This window comes from Triturus cristatus, chromosome 8 (assembly GCF_964204655.1).
Source record: "Triturus cristatus chromosome 8, aTriCri1.1, whole genome shotgun sequence".
In the NCBI taxonomy this organism is placed as follows: domain Eukaryota; kingdom Metazoa; phylum Chordata; class Amphibia; order Caudata; family Salamandridae; genus Triturus; species Triturus cristatus.
In genome coordinates this window covers 762544538-762565355 of record NC_140591.1, presented here as the reverse complement: position 1 = coordinate 762565355, position 20818 = coordinate 762544538, and the positions used below count along the sequence as shown (strand labels likewise).

Sequence of the window (20818 nt, the reverse complement as noted above, 5' to 3'; positions counted from 1 at the left end):
TGCTACAGCTGGGAGCTCCTTCTTTAGAACCCCTGCAACCTTTTAATGAAGCCCTCATGGAGGTCCTTCTGGGCGCATGGTCCAAACCCAGCACAGTGGCGCCTGTGAACAGGACACCTGCTCGGGACCACTGCCCAGCCTCGGATGACCCAAACCTCCTCAGTACCCACCTCAGAGAGCTTGGTAGTCCAAGCCTGTACCTCCCATGAAGAGTTCCTGCCGCTCCCCCGGGCGGAGAATCCAAGAGGCTGGACAGTTGGGGCATGAACATTATTTTTGTTTTCTTCCACCAGCCTTCTTGCATTGTTAGGAAAAATTATAACACCATATGCCTATTGGCAGTTATTTCCACTATCTGTGGGGAACAGTTGTGCAATTGCTGCCTCAGGTCCCTGGGGAGGCCTGGGCCATCCTTTCTCAAGCTGTAACAAACTGGAGAGATGCGGCAAAGTTTACCATTCGATGTGGCTTAGATACTACTGACTCACTGGGCAGAGAGATTTCTACTGCGGTGGCTGTTGGATGCCACGCCTGGCTGAGAACCTCTGGCTTTTCAAAGGATGTCCAGGCTTTGCTCATGGTCATACCCTTTGATGGCACCTGTCTCTGTGGAGACAAAGCATACACTATGCTGGAGCACTTTAAGGACTTGCAGGCTACGGTCAAGTCCTTGGGCCTCTCAGCTGCCTCCCGTCCCCAGTCTGCCTTTCGCTCCTTTCGTTGCTATGGATGGGGGCTTTCAACTGTGTCAGCACTACCCTAGCCACAGAGCCACATAAGTTCCATAACCCCTGTGTGGACGAGGGTGCAGTGTGTTCCGACCCCATGGGTTGGGTAGCTATTGGTCCGGTCAAGCCACCTTCCCACCCGGCAGCTTCAGCCTCCAAACCGTCCTAGTCTTGCACTTGAAGAACATGGATGTGTCCAGTTGCTGGCAAGATCTGCCATCACCTCCACCTGTCGCAAAAAATTACTTCGGACAGGTGGGTTCTCTAGATTATCCGAAAGGACTACTCCCTCCCCTTCAAGACCATCTCTCCCTCCATGCCTCCATCCTTTGACTGGCTGATGGAGGATCATCTACTTTTTCTCCAGGAGAAAGTTATGGCTGTTTTGGCCAAGGGAGCCATAGAGAAGGTTCCAGCACCAGAAGTAGACTGTGGTTGCTCTTCCAGCTACTTTCTGGTCCCGAAAAAGGACAATGGCCTTTTGTCCTATCCTATCGTAGACCTCTGTGCCCTCAACTACTTCCTAAAAATAAATTAAAGAGAAATTCAAGATCCTCACATTGGCTCAGGTCTTGCTTTCCCTGGATCCAGGAGACTACATGGTAGTGTTGGATACTGTCTCTACAAGATAAGGCATTGCTGAATGTAAGTCACTTGTCCTTTAGGATCCCTTGGGGGTACTACATAAGTTTGTGATCTAACCCTCTATTATAACATTGGTTGAGTGCACAAATAGATTTAAAATTCGGGGGAGGGGGGATATGATGCGACTCTTAATGCACCAATGCAAAATGTTGTCCCTCCAGATACTTGCTCGCATCAACACACACCAACATGTAGAGGTTGGGGTTCAGCTTAATCTTTTGAAAACAGAAATCATGGGGTCACGTCTGCTGTTAACTCACTCCCACACCTTTTACAGAGAAAGGAGAGAAGTTGGGGTCGCTCCTGGAGACTTTAATAAAGGTATGCTAATGCCTTCCAACATGGGTTTGCGGGCGGGCCTTATCACAAGTTAGAGCCATCTCCCCAATAGAGCAAAACTATTTCTGGCAGAGGGCATTCCCATTGGTGGGTCCATACGTAAATACTACCATTTGTGGTGGCACCAGATGAAATCATCCAGCCCCACATGCCAGGAGCCTTGTAATCCCACCAGACAATACGAGTTGCAATAAATTGTTTTCCTAACTATGAACTGCAAGCAAAGTATCTTGTCCTCCTGCCGAGAATGGACTTGAAGGCCACATTTTATTCTAGCCCCTAGAAATTGCCTGTGGGATGTTCTTAGGCAATATGATACCTAAAGATCTTCTTTTCTTTTTAAACTTTATTTATCATTTTATTAACAATGCACATAGATCATGATACATAGATTTGCAGGCACATCACTCACAGGCTCGGAGAAAAAAGTATAATAAAAGCAAATATAGATAGACGGATACATTCCCTTATCTAACATGGCTGATGGTCATCTTGAAGTGTGTTACATGAAGTCCTACTTCCCTGTTCCTACGCTCCATTTGCCAGTATTATACCAGTGTGTTTCCATAAACAAATCTGTGACCTCGTTAAGCTCCACTACGTCACCCTGCAAATTGTACGTTCTGACTTGCTCCCTGTCCCTCTTGATCGATGGTGTGTCCGATGTCCCTTGCAAACAAATGTATTCCCTAGGGGTTGCCATATATCCTTGGGTCGCAATGTGGCGGTTGATATTCTGCATATAGTTCGCTCATGGTGTTGCAGTATGACATGCTCTTAAGCCAGCTCTTTGCGTTGGGTTTCTGCCTGGTGCCCCAGCGAAGAACCATTTCTCGTTTCACCAGCAGCATGGCAATTGCTATGAATCTGCATGTGCTTTTGGGTAACAGATCTACATAGCCCATCGGTGCAATCGGAGTGGATGCTGACAGTTGTATCCCCACCAACTGCTGTACTAGATCATGTATTTCTTGGCAATAAGCGCTTATTATACTACAGGACCAAGTCATGTGAAGAAACGATCCCGCCTGCTGATTACATTTGGGGCAATTAGTAAAAGTAGTGCTCTTTATCCTGACCATCAGTTGTGGTGTGACATAAGCCCTCCTGAGTATCTTAAATTGTAATAATTTATGTCTGTGATTGCATGAAACCAGTTTAACTTGCTTGCAACACCCTTTCCAGATGTCATCTGTGAGTGGTTGTTCTAAATCAGCCGCCCATGTTTCTCTGACCTTAGTATCTCGTTGTGGCATCAATGCGAGGCTGGCTTTGTATAGTCTAGAAGTGATGTGTTCTCCACTGGTGTCTGTAATTACTAACGTGAGTGGACTGAACTCTGCTGGCTCTTTTGGATAGGTCGATATTTTGTTTCTAAGCGCGCTCTGCAGACGGGTCAGTACAAAATGGTCCATGAATGTTGCGGGCAAAAAACGCGGGTCCTCGGTACTGGAAAATGCATGGCCTCCAGGGAAGAGGTCCCCAATAGTTTCAAGTCCCAATCGGGAGAGAGCACGCTTGGTCCCGGTTTCTACCGCGGGGCGGGGGGGGGGGGGGGGGGGGGGTTTCGCTGATAGTGGCAGTGCTGGAGAGTATAATGTTGACCCTCCTGTTTTCATGAGTAGTTTTTTTCCATGCCCAACAAGTAGTAGAAAGTGGTTGAATATCTTGCGGTACCTGAGGGATTCCAATGGGAAGTATTGCATTTAGTGGTCTTGGATATGCTAAATCTCTCTCTGGTTTGGCATTATGCGTGCGTCAGGGTGAAACCAGTGGTATGCATATCCACTCTGTGCCACTAAAACATAGAGATGCATATCCGGAACTCCAAAACCCCCTCTATCGTATGGAAGTGTTAAGGTGTATACCCGAAGATCTTTTATACATTTTGTTAGAAATGGGATTTCAGGTTGGCTAGGGCATGCGCCTAAGCCAGGCAGAAACCACTACTCTAGTCAGGGCAAGGGAGTTACACACTGAAGTTAACCCCTGCTCACCCCCTTGGTAGCTTGGCACGAGCAGCCAGGCCTATCCCAGAGGCAATGTGTAATGCGTTTGCGCAACACACACACACACACACACACACACACACACACACACACACACACTGGGCGCACCACAAAAGAAACTCCACACAAGGTTATATACAAATGGCCTTTGTATTATCCATGAAACACAATAGAGCATAATCACATGTATACACTGTGCCACCTGGCACTGGGTATCACTTTACAGGGGGTTATATACACGACAGGACAAATCAGGCCACTGTCACAACATCACATATCTCACAGTCAGTGAAAACAAAATCAACCAGTAACTACTGGTAACTTTGCATGGAGCATAAACACATTATGCATAACCTCTTAGGCATACATCCTAAATTACTAGTGCACCACAGTACGAAGCATTATGCAAACATCATAATTAGCAACAGGGCACCACACTAATCCTGGAACACAGGGGTGCTTGACACAACACATTATGCCGTAGCAACAGAGGCAGAGCACCACACGGCACAGAGCGAAGCCTCCGTCGGCCCCGCCCACAACCAGGCTTCGCCAGCCTGGCTTCCTCTCCCGGGGGTGTGACGCCCGCCCACAGTCAGGCAACAGCCACCTGGCTTCCTGTCCACGGCACGACTGCCTTCGCTTTAGTTGTACTGAAGGAGCCTACTTCTCGGCTCCGAAATCAAGTTTTCAAGCAAACTGCCATACGTAGCACTTGGGAAAGGAGGGGGGGGGGTGCCATCACGCACACCGGCTGCTCCCCTTCCTCCAAGATCTCGATGGCAGCACCTTCACTCGTGCTGGTTAGGGAGCAGAACCACAAGTGCTCCTTCCAAGCTTCTGGAGACTGCTTAAAGTCAGAAAGCGCTCGCCTGGCGCTAGATTCCAGGATTCACCTAGTGCAGAGCTGGGCCCAGGTAGGTCAGCTCACAGGTCCCTCCAGTATCGGGACGATCCTTCGTGGCGGTTCCTCCTGGCGCCCAGCAGTCCCTCAGCCCCACAGTCCCAACAAGTTCAACAGACATGGGGTCACAGCCCCAATATTTATACCACAACTGTCTTTGTTCTTCCCCTTGGCACAGGGCTCTGTGCCCGGTCCAAACCAGTTCTGGGGGCACTCACACCTTTCTCTAAAGGTGCACGACCACCTTCTTTGTCAGTTTCGGTTCTGGCCCCAGACACACCACAGGGGGGCGTAGCCAGCATTGTGGAAGGCAGGCAAAGTCCTATTCAGCCCAGGTGCTATTCCTCCCACCACTCCAAATGTAGATTGGCCCATTCAGCCTAGCGCTGACTCACCCAGCTCCTCTGAAGCCACTTCACCTCCCCAGTCCCGGTCACTCCAGAGCCAGACATGCAGTACACAACAGGCAGGCACAAAGAGACATAGCACACAGAAATGCCCACTTCTAAAAGTGGCATTTCTAAAATAGTGGTAATAAATCTGCAAACACCATTACGCAGCATTTATTACCACTATTCCAAACATACCAAACTTGACCACTCTACTCCTCTCAGGTCAGAAATTACCACTGAAGCACATATCAGGGAATCCCCAATGCATTCCTAAGAGAGGGCAGCCTCACAGTTGTGAGAAACCAAAATGGCTGTTTGTCACTACCAGGACATGCCACACAGTTTAAGGCACGTGTCCTGCCTTTTACCTACAGCGCACCGTGACCATAAGGCTAGCTAGGGCCTACCTTAGGGGTGACTGATATGTAGTAAAAGGCGAGTCACAGACGTGACACCCACTTTATGTGCCACGTCGCGGCGGCAGTAAACTGCGCTCGCAGGCCTTGGAAAGGCAGATTCCTGAGACAGGTTTGAAAGGCTACGTTGGTGGGGGGCTCAAGCAGCGCTGCAAGCCCACCAGTAGCATTTAATTTACTGTCCCTGGGTATCTGGAACACCACTTTACAAGGGACTGCTAGGTAAATTAAATACGCCAAACAGGTGTAGACCAATCTTACCACGTTTTACCATAGAGAGTACATGCACTTTACACTGGACAACAGTGATAACGTGCCCAGAGTCCTAAAACCACCAACACCAGGTCAGAAAAAATAACAGGCGGAAGGCAAAAAGTTCAGGGATGACCCTGCAAAAAGGGCCAAGTCCAACACATTCTAATTAAATGACATACTGAAACCTATGCTCAAGTCGGGTGGAATAGCCATGGGAATCTTACTGATGGGATTCCCATTAACTGTGGTGTCACACAGGGGTGTGTTGTAGCCCTTATAGGAAAGTAGGATCTTTCTGGCATGGTTGCCACAACTTTTTGCCTGATGTGTTTTGACTGTAGTACACTTGGATCTTACTAACCAGGACCCCAGTGTCCGTGCTCTCTTCCCTAAATTCACTGGTAAGTACTTTGTACACCCCACAATTGGCCTACTGGTGTACCCCTTTAAGTCCCTAGTATATGGTACTAAAGTAACCAGGGCATTGGTACACCAGGGGTCTCCCATGGGGTGCAGCATGTATTATGCCACCCATGAGAGCCCATGCAGACTGTCCGCAGGTCTGCCATTGCAACCTGTGTGAAATGGGGCATGCATCTTTAACTTCAGATATGGTTTACATTATATCCCGGTCACTGCACTTAAAGGTACATGGTTATAAGTGTGAGGGTACCCCTGCTTGAGCAGAGGCAGCCCTGCATGAGCAAAGGCACCCCGACAAACCCCAAACTCCATTCTCTGGGCTTTGTAAGTATGGGGAAGCCATTTTAAGGTAAGTAGTGGACACTGGCAAACGCGAAATCCCAACTACATAATGGCTTCACCAAACCTGGTCATGTTTGGTATCTAACTAGACGAAATCCAGCAACTACACCGATTCCAGTATTAGTTGCATGATACAATTTACTGGGTGAGTCCTTAGAGGAACCTCCCTCCCCCACCATGTTTACCTGTGTAGCCTTGCAGGGTCTGCATGCAAGCCAGTGCTGCCGCCGACCTCAGACACTTCTGCTGATGAGGCTGACTTGGGCAAGGGATGGCAGAACAAAGGATTTCCTGTAGAAAAGAAGTGTAGTCGGCTCTCCTTTAGAATTTGGTGTCTGAACTAGGTTGGGGGTGCTTCTGAGCACCATCAGACTGCTTTGAAGGGCGGATTTGGTGCCCTCCTTGCATAAACTGGTTTGAACTAGTCCAGGAGGACTTTGTTACCGGTCTGGTACAAAACCACACAAAGGACAGGGGAGCGACCCCGCGACACCCCCCCCCCCCCTCCCCCGTCCAGTACCTCCCCACAGGGAAGTGCTCAGGGCTCCTCTGGGTGGCCGCTTGATTCTGCCATCTTGAAAGCAAGATAAGCAGAGGCCCCTGGGAGCACGATTGGTGGGGTCACCACAGATGATGTTCAACCTCCTTCCTGGGTTACTTAAGGGCTCCCCTGAGTGTGGGACCCTAGATTCGTCGGAAGGATTCCGCTGCAAGATTCATCTTCAGTATTCTTCCAAAAGACTCTTCTGCTCTTGGGCACTAGACTCTGCTGTTGGTTGTGTCGGACTCAAGACAACACTGCTCCTGGTAGGAAGGCTCCTACTGCAAATTCGTCTCCGTGCTCTGCAACCATCCTGCAACATCTGTGACCGTGCATCCTCCAGAGTCACAAGGACTCTGTGTGCATTAAGGACAGCTAGAAGGAGTCTTCCTTGGAGTGCAGGAGTTACTCCTCTACTGCCGGAGGCACCTCAACCTCGATGACCGGTCTGTGGAACCTGCTGCCCCACTGACTCTTCAGGGCTCTCCAGTGCAGGTAGTAGCTGGTGGTTCTCCTGAGGCCTGACCTGTCTTCTGTGCAAGTTGGAAGACTGTAGTCCATCGTGGAGCTGTTGGTACTGCATCCCTGTGCACAGCGTCTGTCTGCTGTTGACAAGGCTTGTTGACTCTCCAGTCCGAAGTTCCATCTCCTGCGACGTGGGCCTCCATCTTTGCTGTGCTGCTTAGGCCACTCCATGTGCCTGCTGCCAGAGAGTCCTCAGGGGTCTTCCATCACTTCTGCAGGCTCACCTGCTTCCTGAGGGCTGGCACTGGCTTGCCTGTGGTGGGTGAGTCTCTCAGACCTTGATGGTCTGCAACTAAGCATTTCTTCCTGTAACACATCTGCTGCATTTGTCAAAGCTTGTTGGTGGTCCTGCTTGCCACTGACCCACCTGCAATTCATTGACTGTTGTGTGACAGCTTGTGGACGTCTCCTATATTCCTACATTGTTGCCTGGTCTTTACAGCTGCAACTACAAGGCTCGATCCTAACCATGAAGTACCCCCTAGAAGGGTGGGTGTTGTGCTCCTGCACCTCCTGGACAACTTCAGGTGGTTTGGACTCTGTCTACTCAGGTGCTCCTCGTCCAGAATCCACGCTTAGGTTCCACAACCTGGTCCACAGGTCACTGTAGCAACTGTACATTTCCAGAGATCTCCCTCGACACCAGCTGTTGGTTGTGACACCACTTCACACCTATGCACCTGGGCTTCCTGTTGTGGGTATCCTGCTTCTCCGGGTATCCATGGGTGGGGTGTGCTCAAAACTTTCTTCTTCCAACTGGTTTCCTCAGGGTCCTCTGGGAAGGGACCTGAATCCCAAAAACTGCAACTGCTACTTCCCCATGTTATCCTATTGACACTGCCCCGGGGTATCACATCTGCACACAGGCGCCTAGAGACTACTACTTACTTACTGTTGGTGGTTCCGTGCTTCACCTTGACTCCAAGTACGTGGGTGGCAGTCTTGGTTGGGTACTTGCCTCACATACCATTTACTTAACATATGGTTTGGCCATCCCATAGGGGTCCATGTGTTTTATGTGCTTTACTTACCTGTTTTGAAGGATATTTTATTGTGTGATAAATGCAATCGCTTTACACCCTCATGGATAAGCCTTTGCTGCTCTCCACAGCTACCCCTTGAGAGCTTTGGTTATCAGGGACATCTTACACTATCACTAAGGGTTGCCTTGACTCGGTGCAGGGTGCATCATCAATAGGTGTACACCAGATACAGTCAGTCAGTCAGTCAAATCTTTATTTCGGCAAATTTTACCATAAAAGAGGCAACAATAAAAACAAAATATCATAAAAAAGATTTTTTAAATACAATTTTTACAACGTAAAATATATAATATCCAGTAAATCGGTTAAAATACATTAAGATCCAATTAACTCAAACCTAGTCCTTTTCCACCACATCTGTAATAGAAATCTGGAAACTGCATAAACAATGTGTATATCCTTATTGGATTTTAAAATCCTGTAGACCACCCTGTAATTTCGCGACCCCAAATTCCTACACAGGTTGATCAACTCATATTTCCTAATTTTGCCATAGCCTTTACAAAAGAAGAGCACATGGAGCTCTGACTCTTCCTTGGCAAGGCACACTGGACAACCTAAATCCCGTCCCGGTACCCATTTGTTTGTAAAAGCATGCAAAGGTAAACAGTCATGGCGGAATTGTAGGTAAAGTTTTCTTGCCAGTGTTGGATATATGAGATCAAGTGCAGGTTCCAGATAGTAAGTGGATTTAATGTCCAAAAATCTAAACAAGGAAGACTTTAATGCCCCATTTACATTCCGGAATAACCCAGCAGTATGTGCATCCCAATATCACCCTATCAGAGCTTTACGGCTAATAGTTAGACAAGCCGTACTGGGATTCTCCCACAGCTCACTAAATCCCAGTGAAATTAGTGTGGTTTGAATGAACGATAACCAAGAATCCTTTTTGGTCCCAATGTGGTTCATTACCTCAATCAATTCATTTTTAAACATAAGAAGTTCGGGAGTTACCCAGAGCCTGCGCCAAAATAAAAGTGGCCTAATTCCAATTTCCTCAGATATGGATCTAACTCCTAGATCCATACAAAGTGGATCTAAAGGAGTACTAGGAGGGAGGCAAACTAGTTGCCTCAGGAATTTGTTTTCAGTGACTTTAATTGAATTACAGTTTGAGTGACCCCATAGCTCAGCGCCGTATAAAGTTGCGCTTCTCACTTGAGTTTTGTATAACTCCAGGGCAGGACTCGGGGGGGGGGGTTTATGATGGTTATTTCTAAAAAATTTAGCTAAACCCCCCGACGTCTGAGCAAGCTTTAAGTTTGCTTTTATGATTTGTGGACCCCAAGTCATATTTTGGTTTAGGGTAACCCCGAGATACACAAACTCATTTACCCTCTCAAGTGGAAGCCCATTTAATTTTGGTCCAGGGAATGTGGTTTTACGAGGGTTGCGAACCATATACTTTGTTTTCTGGATGTTAATTTCCAAGCCCCTATCATCACAAAATTTGGAAAAACCATCCAGTATTCTTTGTAAACCCATCGGGGATTTAGAAAGCAGTAAAGTGTCATCTGCAAACATCAATGCCGGCACTATCCCATTTACAGTTTTTGGGGCATCGATGTTCTTGCAAAGGGACAGGGCCTCAACCAGACCATTGATGTATATGCAGAATAGTGTAGGTGCCAAAACGCACCCCTGCCTTACTCCCCGATATACTGGGATTGGAGAAGTAAGGTTCCCGTTGTTGCCATATCTTATTCTCGCAAAATTGCCCAAATGCAGGCGCCTAATTATCTCAAGAAGGTATGGGGGAAGTCCAAATTCCGCCAATACCTTCCACAGGGTAGTTCTAGGGACCAAATCAAAGGCACTCCGTAGGTCCACAAAGACCAGATAGAGGCTCCCCCCATCCACAGCCACCAGTTTCTGGTGGATGAACCGGAGCCTGAATATCTGGTCTAATGTGGACGTTTTGGATCTAAATCCCGCCTGCAGGTGGGACAGGATTTGTTCATAGTCTATCCAAGCTTGGGCACGATCTAATATTATCCTGGCAAAGACTTTCTGAGAAATATCAATAAGACTGATAGGTCTATAATTTGTTGGTTGGAGCGGACAGCCTTTCTTGAAAACAGGAATGACTTCCACCAGATACTGAAGCAGCCTCCTACAGCTCCTACCCTATTCTTTCTGTTTCTTAATGGATTGGTGGAGTGAATGAGTAGCTGTCAACATGACGCCCCAAACATCGGCACTCCTGTGCTGATGACCTGTTACTCATGTCAAACACCCCCATGGGCCTTCTAGTTCTGGGGGAATTCCGGAAGTTCTGTATAAACAGAAGCCCAGAAATAAATGCTGGGAAAGACTGTTTATGACCCTAAACCCCCCTCTGCATTTAACAATAAAATTGTGATCGATAGGACACTGAGTGGGTTAGGAGTTTTGATTATCTAGGTAGTAGACTCCCTGATAATCTTTCCTGGAAGACCCAACTTGGAAAAAAAGTAAATCATTGCTGCAGTATCGATCTGCATCTTTATTAAAAAAGTTCAGACTTACTTCAAGTAGGGTGCAATCTCGCGTCCTTGAGGTTTATAGAGCAGTAGTATTAGGTGGGGCTCTATATGGATCAGAACTCTGGGGATACAGTGATACCAGCTCATTAAGAAGAAGGGAAAATAGATTCCAACGGTCACTATTAAATGTGCCTAGCAGGACCCTAATGTTACCACTGAGATGGGATTTGAACATCCAGAGGGTGGACCATATTGTTCAATTTAGGATCCTAAAGTACTGGATCAGATTATGGACAACCCCCAAGTTCTTTTTTTATAGATTGGCCCTATAGGAGCTGATTATCCCGATCTGTCGCCACTTGGGCGTTGGTCATTATGTGGAGGCGCTGTGTATTCTCTGTTACGATGCACATGAACCAATCGTCTTTGCGGCATATAGATTTTTAACCTGGGCAGTGTATGTAAGGGCCAGAAATATTAACTAGAATGTTTATCAGATTAAGCTCTAAATAAGATGTTTTTCTAAATATATCTTCTGACGTGCTCTTCATTTAAGGTTTAAGTACGTGCCACTTTAATAAGTTTACATGTTTATTGTTCTAATGTTGGATTATTACAGTCATATTTGAATTCCTAAATGTTTAGCATATTTATGGAAATCTTTTGTCTCAATCAGGTTTAGCAAGGTGTACTAAACTTCTACTGATAGCTGCTAGTTTTGTATACAGTAATTCTTAATACTGTAATTACGGCGCTGACTTTTTACCGTGGTCTTAATATGAAAATATTTCCTCTGCATTTTTAAATGTACCTTTTTAGGTATATTTATGTAACCGAAATAAAGTTATCACTGCTATTTCCGAGACTGACTCATCCACAATAATTTTACCCTCACGGTTCACTTGAGGACAAGCCATCATTAGAACTTCCCATGCAGGCAGAAGCGGCACCCTCCGCACTCCTCTGGCCTCTTTGCTGCAAAGTGCCTCCCTTTCACAGTCCGCCCATCTCGCCAACTCCAACCCCCATCAACATATATCCAGACCCCAAGCCAATTTACAACCGATTGTTATCGGTCTACGAGCAAGAATAAGGGCCATTGTCCAAAAAGATATCCGTAGCCTTCTGGGTTGCAGCTCGCTCGTGAAGACCCAAGAGACACAACTGAGGGCTAAGCGTGAATTCACGATCGGTGACCCCATGAACCACCTGAAGGACCAACGCCCAATACAGCAGCAAGAAGGGGCAAGACCACACCATATGTATAAGCCGGAATCCTCAGTAGTACATCGCAGGCACAACAATGTCGCCGGAGGCAACATGGCGTGTGTGCACTGAGGCATAAGTTAGCCTGAACTAAATAATAGAGCTGGATAAGCTTGAAGCGAGCATTCCGGGATACCCTTGAGGTGCACTCCAGAACCCCTTCCTAAACCCAGTCAGCCAGCAGTGATTCCATATCCTGTTCCCAACGCATGTGGAGCTCCGAAAGGTCTAACCGGTTCCCCTTCAGGAGAGCCCTATACAGCAGAAGAAGGCAGAGGCAATCCAGCATCGGGGACTCCGCCGCTCTCTTGATTCACCACTGGCACATCCAACACCACACTAGTGCGCTATGCAACAAGAAGTGCCTCACTGGGATGTTTTAAGATTCCCGAAGGGCCAAGGATGGAAAGAATTCTCCACCTACAAAAATCACCAAGCACCACAACCCCAGTCGCGGCCCGCATTAATCGCGGTTGGGGGGAGGACTTGGAGGGGGATCGCTGGGAGTGGGGTGGGTTTAATAGTATAATAAAAAACTTACTGGTCTGCCGGCTGAGTCCCTCGTTTTCTCTGCGCCTGCAATAGCAGTGTTGAGATTGGTGGGGATGCCGCCCAGCCAAGTTGCCTTGATCCTTATCCAATATGAGTGCATTTCTGTCTGACATTTATGTAGGATAGTTTTCTAATGAAGTCCAATGTATGTGCACCACCACTGCCAAGCCTTTTCTCATGTGCTTTTGCACAGGCAATGTTGCATTTTGTGAATACAGTGCGTATATGTTAATACCATATTTTGAGTAAAGTTTGGTGTTTATCATCAGTGTTTTTCTATGGAAACCTACAGTAGGATATGGTCTCTAAAGCAAATGTTTTGTAAAATTTCCTCCACTTGTACGACATGGTCTCCAAAATCCGCTAGTGTTTCAGATCAATGCAAGCAGCACTGTCATTTTTTTGCATGAAATCAACATAATTGCACTAAACAAAATAAGAAATGTAAAGTTACTGTATGCTTCAATGGTATTTTTAGGGTAAAAAGATGATGATCTTTAGAGAGGTCAAGGATTTGATGGGACTGATTGAGGCATGATCCAACACTTCCCTGTACTGAGGTGGTAACACAAAGAAAATTAAGTTGTTCATAAATCATATCAGTACAAGCAGTGAGAAGAGTGTTTGCAGAAAATTGTAGACCTGACAAATATTTTATAAATTGTTTTCAACTTTTGCCATTATCCTTCTGTGACTTTATATCTGTCCAGCCAGTCGCCTTTGTCAGATCTGTTAAAAGCCTTAGGTTGTGCCTCTGTGAACTAGGGATCAACTCTCAAACGTGCTGTGTCCAAAAGAGACTTTTGTCAGCACAAATATTGCACGTCGTCTACATGTACCTTATTTGTGGTTATCAACTCTAATCATAATTATTCAAATGCCCTGGAAGACACCTTTTGAAATGCCTACTTTCATTGCCTTGAAAAGTTGAAAAAGCATTGCATGCATCATTGGAGAACCAATAAGAAAAACAATTGTTCACAACCCCTAATAAGCTTATACTAGATTTCATATACTGTGAGAATTAAAACATTTTTGTAATGATTTTCCAGACCTGCAGATGTTTCTTTTTAATGACTTCAACAAAACATATGTAGGAAAATCTCCAATATTTCATGTAGGCCACTCCTCTGGCTCTCTCACCCAAATCCAAGTTTGTAGGCCATAAGCACAGTTATTCTTTGTGCTCCCCTATTTAAATAGTAAATGGTATCAACTAAGGTTGTGCATTAAACTTGGTAAATTAACATACAATGCTTACTTTTGATTTCAGACCTCAATGAATCGACCATTCCCAAATGGTGCTTTGAAACTGGTGCAGTATACCTCCATGGATACGACAAGGAGGGCAATAAATTATGTAAGTACCTTGTATTTTATCATTCATAATGCATATTCTTTCATGTTATTCTTGGAACATAATGTTGGAAAATTAATTATATATTTTTTTATTCTAAGATGAAACTGAAAAACCAAAATTGATGGCAATATCTTGTGACATTTTGTTTATTATGTCAAGCAGTAGAGTTGTCTGGGGTGTCTCCAAAGTTCCAGTTGCATGACCATAGAGTGTGATTTAAAAACCTTGGTCGGGTCCTTCTCAAACATAGTAAGCAGTAGAATGTGAATTAAGTGCTTACAGACAGCTGGTTCGTACTGGAGAACTACTTCAGTTACTGCTGTTCATACGCTACCTGTTGCTGACCAAATGATGAGCTTGTAACGCAAGTCAAAGGATTAGCATAGGCACTCTCCTGTAAGATAAATATCTTTTGGTGGAATCTCGCAAGATACTTGTGTAGCACAAAAGAAGCCTTGGACTGGCTTAGTAATTAGGTGAGTGAGTTACGGTAAAGGGGTTTCGTAGGATACTATTGAAGGAGTACTAGGGTTTCATAGAATGCTATTGAAGGAGTACTAACTTGGACTCAGAATGAGGGATTGTTTGAACGAGCAATGATGAATTATCAATAGGTGACCTCTCCAGCAGACCAAATATGAAGACACTGTGTGAATGGAAATGTACCATATGCAAAAAGAGGACACAATTTGGAGGCTCTAAAGAAGATATAACACAAATCAGATCAAGTGTCTCAGCAAGCTGCTTTAGGACATCTCAAAGTAATATAAGTTACCTTTATCAGGAGATCGTAATGCTAGATTGTGAATAAGTTCCAAAAGAAAAGAATCTTAGCATGAAGGAAAGAGAGCGAATAGAGTTTTGTGGCTAGTTTGTTGTCAAAGCTTGCTTCAGAGTTCTCAGCAAGCTTTTCATTCAAGCTTGGATCTCAGAGCAAGGAAAATTAATTGTAAGTTTAACTGTCAATGCTTTTTTTTTTAACATATAACATGCACACTGTAAAACTTAATCCTGTTTTCTCAGGAATTGGGTTTCACACTTCGATGACTCGGATCACTTTTTTCAGAAGTTTTGTAAATGTTCACTGCTTGTTTGAAGTTTTTGTGGAGTAAGTGACACTTGGCCTTGTGTACTAAAAACATATTGTTTTGCCTCAGTCATGACAACAGGGGCCTGTCTGTACCCAATAAGTCCTCCACTTCTTCTCTCATCTTCAAAACTACCAATCCTGGGTATCGTGTCTGTGTTCACCCCGTTTCCAGAGGTGTAATTTTGTTGATCCTTAAAACAAAGTATAGATCTGGAGTTGTCCTTATGCCAACATTTGTTGCCACATAGAGGTGCACCACTCCATTTCCTGTCCAATTCATCCACTCATTGACCTTGCATCCTGTGAAAAATACCCACATCTCTAGTTGGTACAACTGTTCTTAACTTCTCTACCAAAGATTCTATGTACAAATAGGCTTTGCAGCTACCCCTCCCAACTACTGCCCAGTGGCAATATTAGATGAAAATTGTACCCAAGACTCCAACAAGACTGCAGTCAGCAGTACGTGCCCTGGAGTTTTTCAACCACTTAAAATATTTGTTTGCCTTGCTCTGGCTAGCATGGGGTCTAGACTCCTAAAAGATAACATTTCGTTCAATCAGATTACACATAAATGTAGATTTTTGATTATTTATCTTGCCTCCAGATTTTTTGGTATCCATCTTCTGTGAAATGGTCTAAAGTATCTTGTGACAAAGGAAAACTAAATAATTATTCCTAAAACATACCGCTCATTATCTAATGGTTTCTGGCTAATGGTTACTGAAATCAAGTGTTGCGATGATGTGAGGGTACTTCCTTAATCATAGGAACTCCCATCATATGCCTTACTGAATGATGTCTATCAGAAACATAAATGTGCCTCTACTGTTTAAGTGACATCTTGCATTTTACTATGATATTTCCTGATGATCCAGAACGTCGATACACCTTTTAATGCACAGGATAAAGGTTTCTACCAACATTGCCCTATGAATACAAAATATAATTTGTATTTTGATCAGTATTAGTTTCTACAGTGCTTTGAACAAAAAAATATGTAAATCCTGCTGCTAAGTTTCCAAAGCATATATACAGTATGTGATCCCACCGTTGTGGTAGGTCACCAAATTAGGAAAAGTGTTTAAAAAAAGTAATCTATTTAGTTCTAGAAACAAATGCTATACAATCTATTATGCAAAACACAGAGATATAAAAATAGAATTTATAGCCCACACCCTCCTCATTTGCCATATTCTTGTATCTAAAAGTGGAAATAATTTGGGTAATTTTAGAAATGCCTTTGGCTTTCTGCATAGGAAGAGAACTGCCAAGGATGCTAGCATTCGACATATCAGTCCATTAGATTCATACGTATTATACAGTCCCAATTTTCTGTTTTGCCAATATATAAATGTGGCCAAAGTCAGATTGTGCCTAGCAAAAATGGACATTAATTCTGAGTTTTACTAAAACATCATAAATATCTCCAAGATAAGATTTTAGTAGACCCGGGCCTCACAGGTTTTTGTTACAATATACTGCTGTAGGATGGTCAGCCACAGCTCTTTTTCACACTGTAAGGGTGATACAGCTCCCCTGTTGATTTTGAGGAATCTATCAATTTCTTTTATTGATATGTCAAATGTCCAATAACATGCATTCACCTTCCTTCAAAGAGACTAGCCTAGAATTTGATGTGTATGAGCCAACAGCTTAGAACTGTGTTTTAGCTATCCATTGTAGCTTCAGTCCAGATGTATTTTGTGTGGAATTCAGACATTTTTGTGCAGACTATGGTCTTGAGGTAAATGCTGCCAAAACTAAACTGCTGGTTTATTCCAGCAGAAAGAGGGTGAATGGCATGGTATAAATGAGTACTAAAGTACTGGAAAGGGTAACTGAATCTACCTATCCAGGGGTCCGACTGTCCGATTCCAGAACTTGAGCACTGTAGATTACAAATAGCTCTCACTCTGTAACCCATAGAATGGGGGCTATTATTAGCATGGCTAAACAGGCTGAGCGGTTCCCTGTCCTCCCCGCAATTGAAATCAATAAGATGAAGGCACGAGTAGCAGCATTATATGGGACTGAATTTTGTGGTTATTGTAATCTGAGTGTTTTGAATACCAAAGAGAAGACCCTTTTTAGAGCTATTACGGGGTTAGGAAAATGAACCCCTTTGTTGTCCTTGTCACTGGATCTTGGCATTGATTTTGTTACTCAATTGGCAGGCATGAGACCATTGGTATATTGGGTGCGTATTTGGCCCTCCAGTGATTTACAAGAATACAGAGTGGGCCTCACTGATATTATGACTCTCCAATCTTCCATTGAAGTCAAGTGGCTAAGTTATGCAAAAAGAGCTTGGATAGAGCTGGGCCTACCTAATTTTTGGGAATACCCTTCCTCTATCCCAGCCTATGCAGATCAAATAGTTAAATTTAGATATTGGGAGAAGATACCTGCACAAAATGACCAGTCGAGTTTAGGGGGAGACTCACAAGGGGTTTTTAATGTACAAATCAGTGCCCAAAGCTGAGGAATTCCATGTCCATTCCCCCAGTGCGTGCTTGTAATTTGTTCTTGCAGTTTAGATATGCGATCTTGCCAACTGCTGCTTTTACTGCACTATGGGATTCCTCTATGACCGGCTCGTCAAGCTGTAGCTTTTGCACCTCCACCTATGAAACTGAGGACCTCTTAATGATCTTCTGTCCCAAGTACGTAATCTGTAGGCATAGGTGGATTGCTTCCCTATGCAGGCGTTTACATGATTTGTAGGAGATAAACGCCCTTAGAATTTACAAGAGTGATTCCTCTTCTGTGGTTGTGGTGGTAGTCTCCAAATTTCTCTGTGGCATGGTCTGTTAGCCAACAATTAGCTAAACTGTAGTAAATAGAGTTATGGGAGATTTTGTGGTGCAATATACCTGTTTTAATCATTTATGTAATAGGTTTTACTCCCGTTTACCATTAATTGTTGTTTTATGAAATATTTATTCTGCTGTTTTGTACATTTCTGATGATGAAAATGTAATTTCGATCTGTAATAAACGTTTGAAACTGACTTTGACTTACTAAAATGCTAAATATGATGTTTGCAAATCAATGGCTAAATCTGTCTCTGTCTGTACATGACTTTGTTATCTGAGCATTGCCAAGTAGTTTCAACCCATAGCTATTTCTGGCTGTCATCTGTGACCTGCAATTTCTATTCAGAAAGTTGCATTATTTGGCAGCAATTCATTATTTTAATGTAGTCAAAGCTTTACATTTCCAAAGAGGGTCTTAATTATTAAGTAGGCATCCCCCTATTTATTGGTTCATTTAAATTCTGGGGCTGATGCAACAATTTTTATTAGTTTTGAAAGTAGACCTTTAATCTAAAGCACTGCAAATGTATAAACTTGGAGCAGATCTGTGCTGGGAATAAGAGGTGAAAATCCTGTAGTTCAGGCTCCTCGTGACCATGAACTGGGCTGGACGCTGGAACTCTGCGTCCTGCGATGACTGCTAACGTGGAGCTAGACGTGGAGCTAGACCAATGACTAGGTCTTCGCGCTACGGCAATGACCGTTCGTGATTCTCAACATGCTCTTAGCTCTGAATACCTCCTCCTCCAATGCAAACGTAACTCTTCGCACCAGACTTGAGAAGGTAACTGTTCATCGGTACTAACCTGATCCCTGTATCTGGTCCGCACTCCATTGCGTTCACCCTCAACTTTGACTTTCCCCCAGTGTAGCGGGACCAGATGGCCACGAGTGGCGCTTTGTGCTTTTTGGTTCTATTTTGACTTAAACTTTAATATATCCAGTACTACTCACACAAGGACTTATGAATCCTGCTGGAACTGCTTTCCAAAGTTCAAGTAGTTGGCCTCCTTACCTCCTTCAGGAACACAACAACCAGAAGGACTCCTCACTCCAAGAGAGCCCAGGTGACTGAAAAGGACTGAATCCTGCAGCAGACCTTACTAAATAGAAATAGAAAACTGCCCTGATGAGCTAGGGGGTTGAATGGCTGCCCATAAGAAGCTTTACCCATAGTTGGAGGCTAGGTTTAAGGGTTATACCTTTGACTGTGACAACCTGCTTGGTGTATGACAGTCAGCCTGATATTGCTCCTAGTTTACGATCCATCAGAAAGTGTTGTTTTTGATAGTGCTTGACTTTTTCTAGTCACCTTTTGCTATACTCTGATTTGCATTAGTCTATTTTGATTATCTTATTGTCTTTTTGTGTATTCGCTTTTTCCCCGTTTTTCAAAATTGCCATGATAATCTTGTTGTGTTCTTCTCTTTGAAATTCACGGTCCTGAATGTCTTTAGCGCACATTTTTGTGAGCATTGCTTGCTGCTTGTACCAAAGGTACTGGGGTTTGAGCAGAGTTTTTCCTCTAGAGTTGGTAAGGGTGCACTCTCCCAAATTAATGTCCCCATTTCTGCCAGTTTTCACTTTATTCTGGAGTACTACACTTTCCCACTTGGACCCCAATAAGATATCCTGTACTGTTTTTAAAAAGAAAACTTTTGTTACCCAAAAGGTGGATTTTGCAGAATGTAAAGAAGCTCAATCATTTTGAAAAGTGTACCTTTCCTAGTCAACATAATGAAAGAGTTCCCCAATGGGCCATCTCATCCCAGAAACAATCCAGCAATATTTCTAAGTTATTTTTGTAGATTTGTTTTCATCCCTCATTACGTAAACCCCTAACTATTTAAAGCCCTCCATACATATCCTGAATGGGAATATTCGGCATGTTTCAGGACACGATTCTGCTACCGTGTAGAGTATTAGCTACTCCCAGTTAATCTTGAAGCTAGAGATTTGACTAATTATAAAACCTTAATCAGTGGTGTTAAAAAATTGTGAGGGCTCTTTATTTACAATAAAATGTAGATCACATATAGCAAGATCCTATCTTGCCATGCAGGATACTACAACACACCCCTAATCAGTACATTTTTATGGATCCACCATGCAAGTGGTTCAAGCAGCAAGACACATTATAGGTTATAGGGGGCATTAGTGTCTGCTTTTACTCTTACTCTATCAATTGACGAGCCATAAATCAGTTTCCTCCATGTCAGGGTTTTATGTCCCATTCCCATTTGTTTCTAGTGTCGACAATAAGACCATGCCACAGAATCAAGTACCCTTTCAGCTTCGAATGACAATATTACCATTGACTACATGACCCATACCGTGAGTAATACGGCCTTTCTAGATATATCCTAGTGCCTCTATTTAGCATAAAGCTAGATTTGTTAGGGTATATCCAGACCTCTACTAACCCTACAAGATATTTGACTAGTGTCCTAGCGAGTACTAAAGTCTCTGCTTAAGTACATTAAATTGTTCTGTAAGACTTGCATCTATCTATAGATTTATCTTCCTTACAGGTTAGTGCAACAGTGGTCACTCTAAAGTCTTCTCATCTGGCATTATCCTGTCTTGAACATACCATTAAAGGCTTTGTAAGTTGTGGAACTATATTCTCAGACGTTTTATTAAAACCATTCAGCTGGGAGTCTTTTCAGGTCCAGTGACTTCCCTGACTGGAGCTTAAACA

General features: G+C 44.1%; 1 protein-coding gene across 1 annotated transcript in view; it reads left to right on the top strand.

The window, feature by feature from the left end:
* The window catches only part of MOSPD2 (motile sperm domain containing 2), a 544536-nt gene that overhangs the window by 75377 nt on the left and 448341 nt on the right, over positions 1–20818 (top strand). The window contains exon 4 of the mRNA XM_085622201.1: positions 14122–14208. Within this exon, the coding sequence (XP_085478327.1) occupies positions 14122–14208 (87 nt within the window). The remainder of the gene's footprint in view (positions 1–14121; positions 14209–20818) is intronic.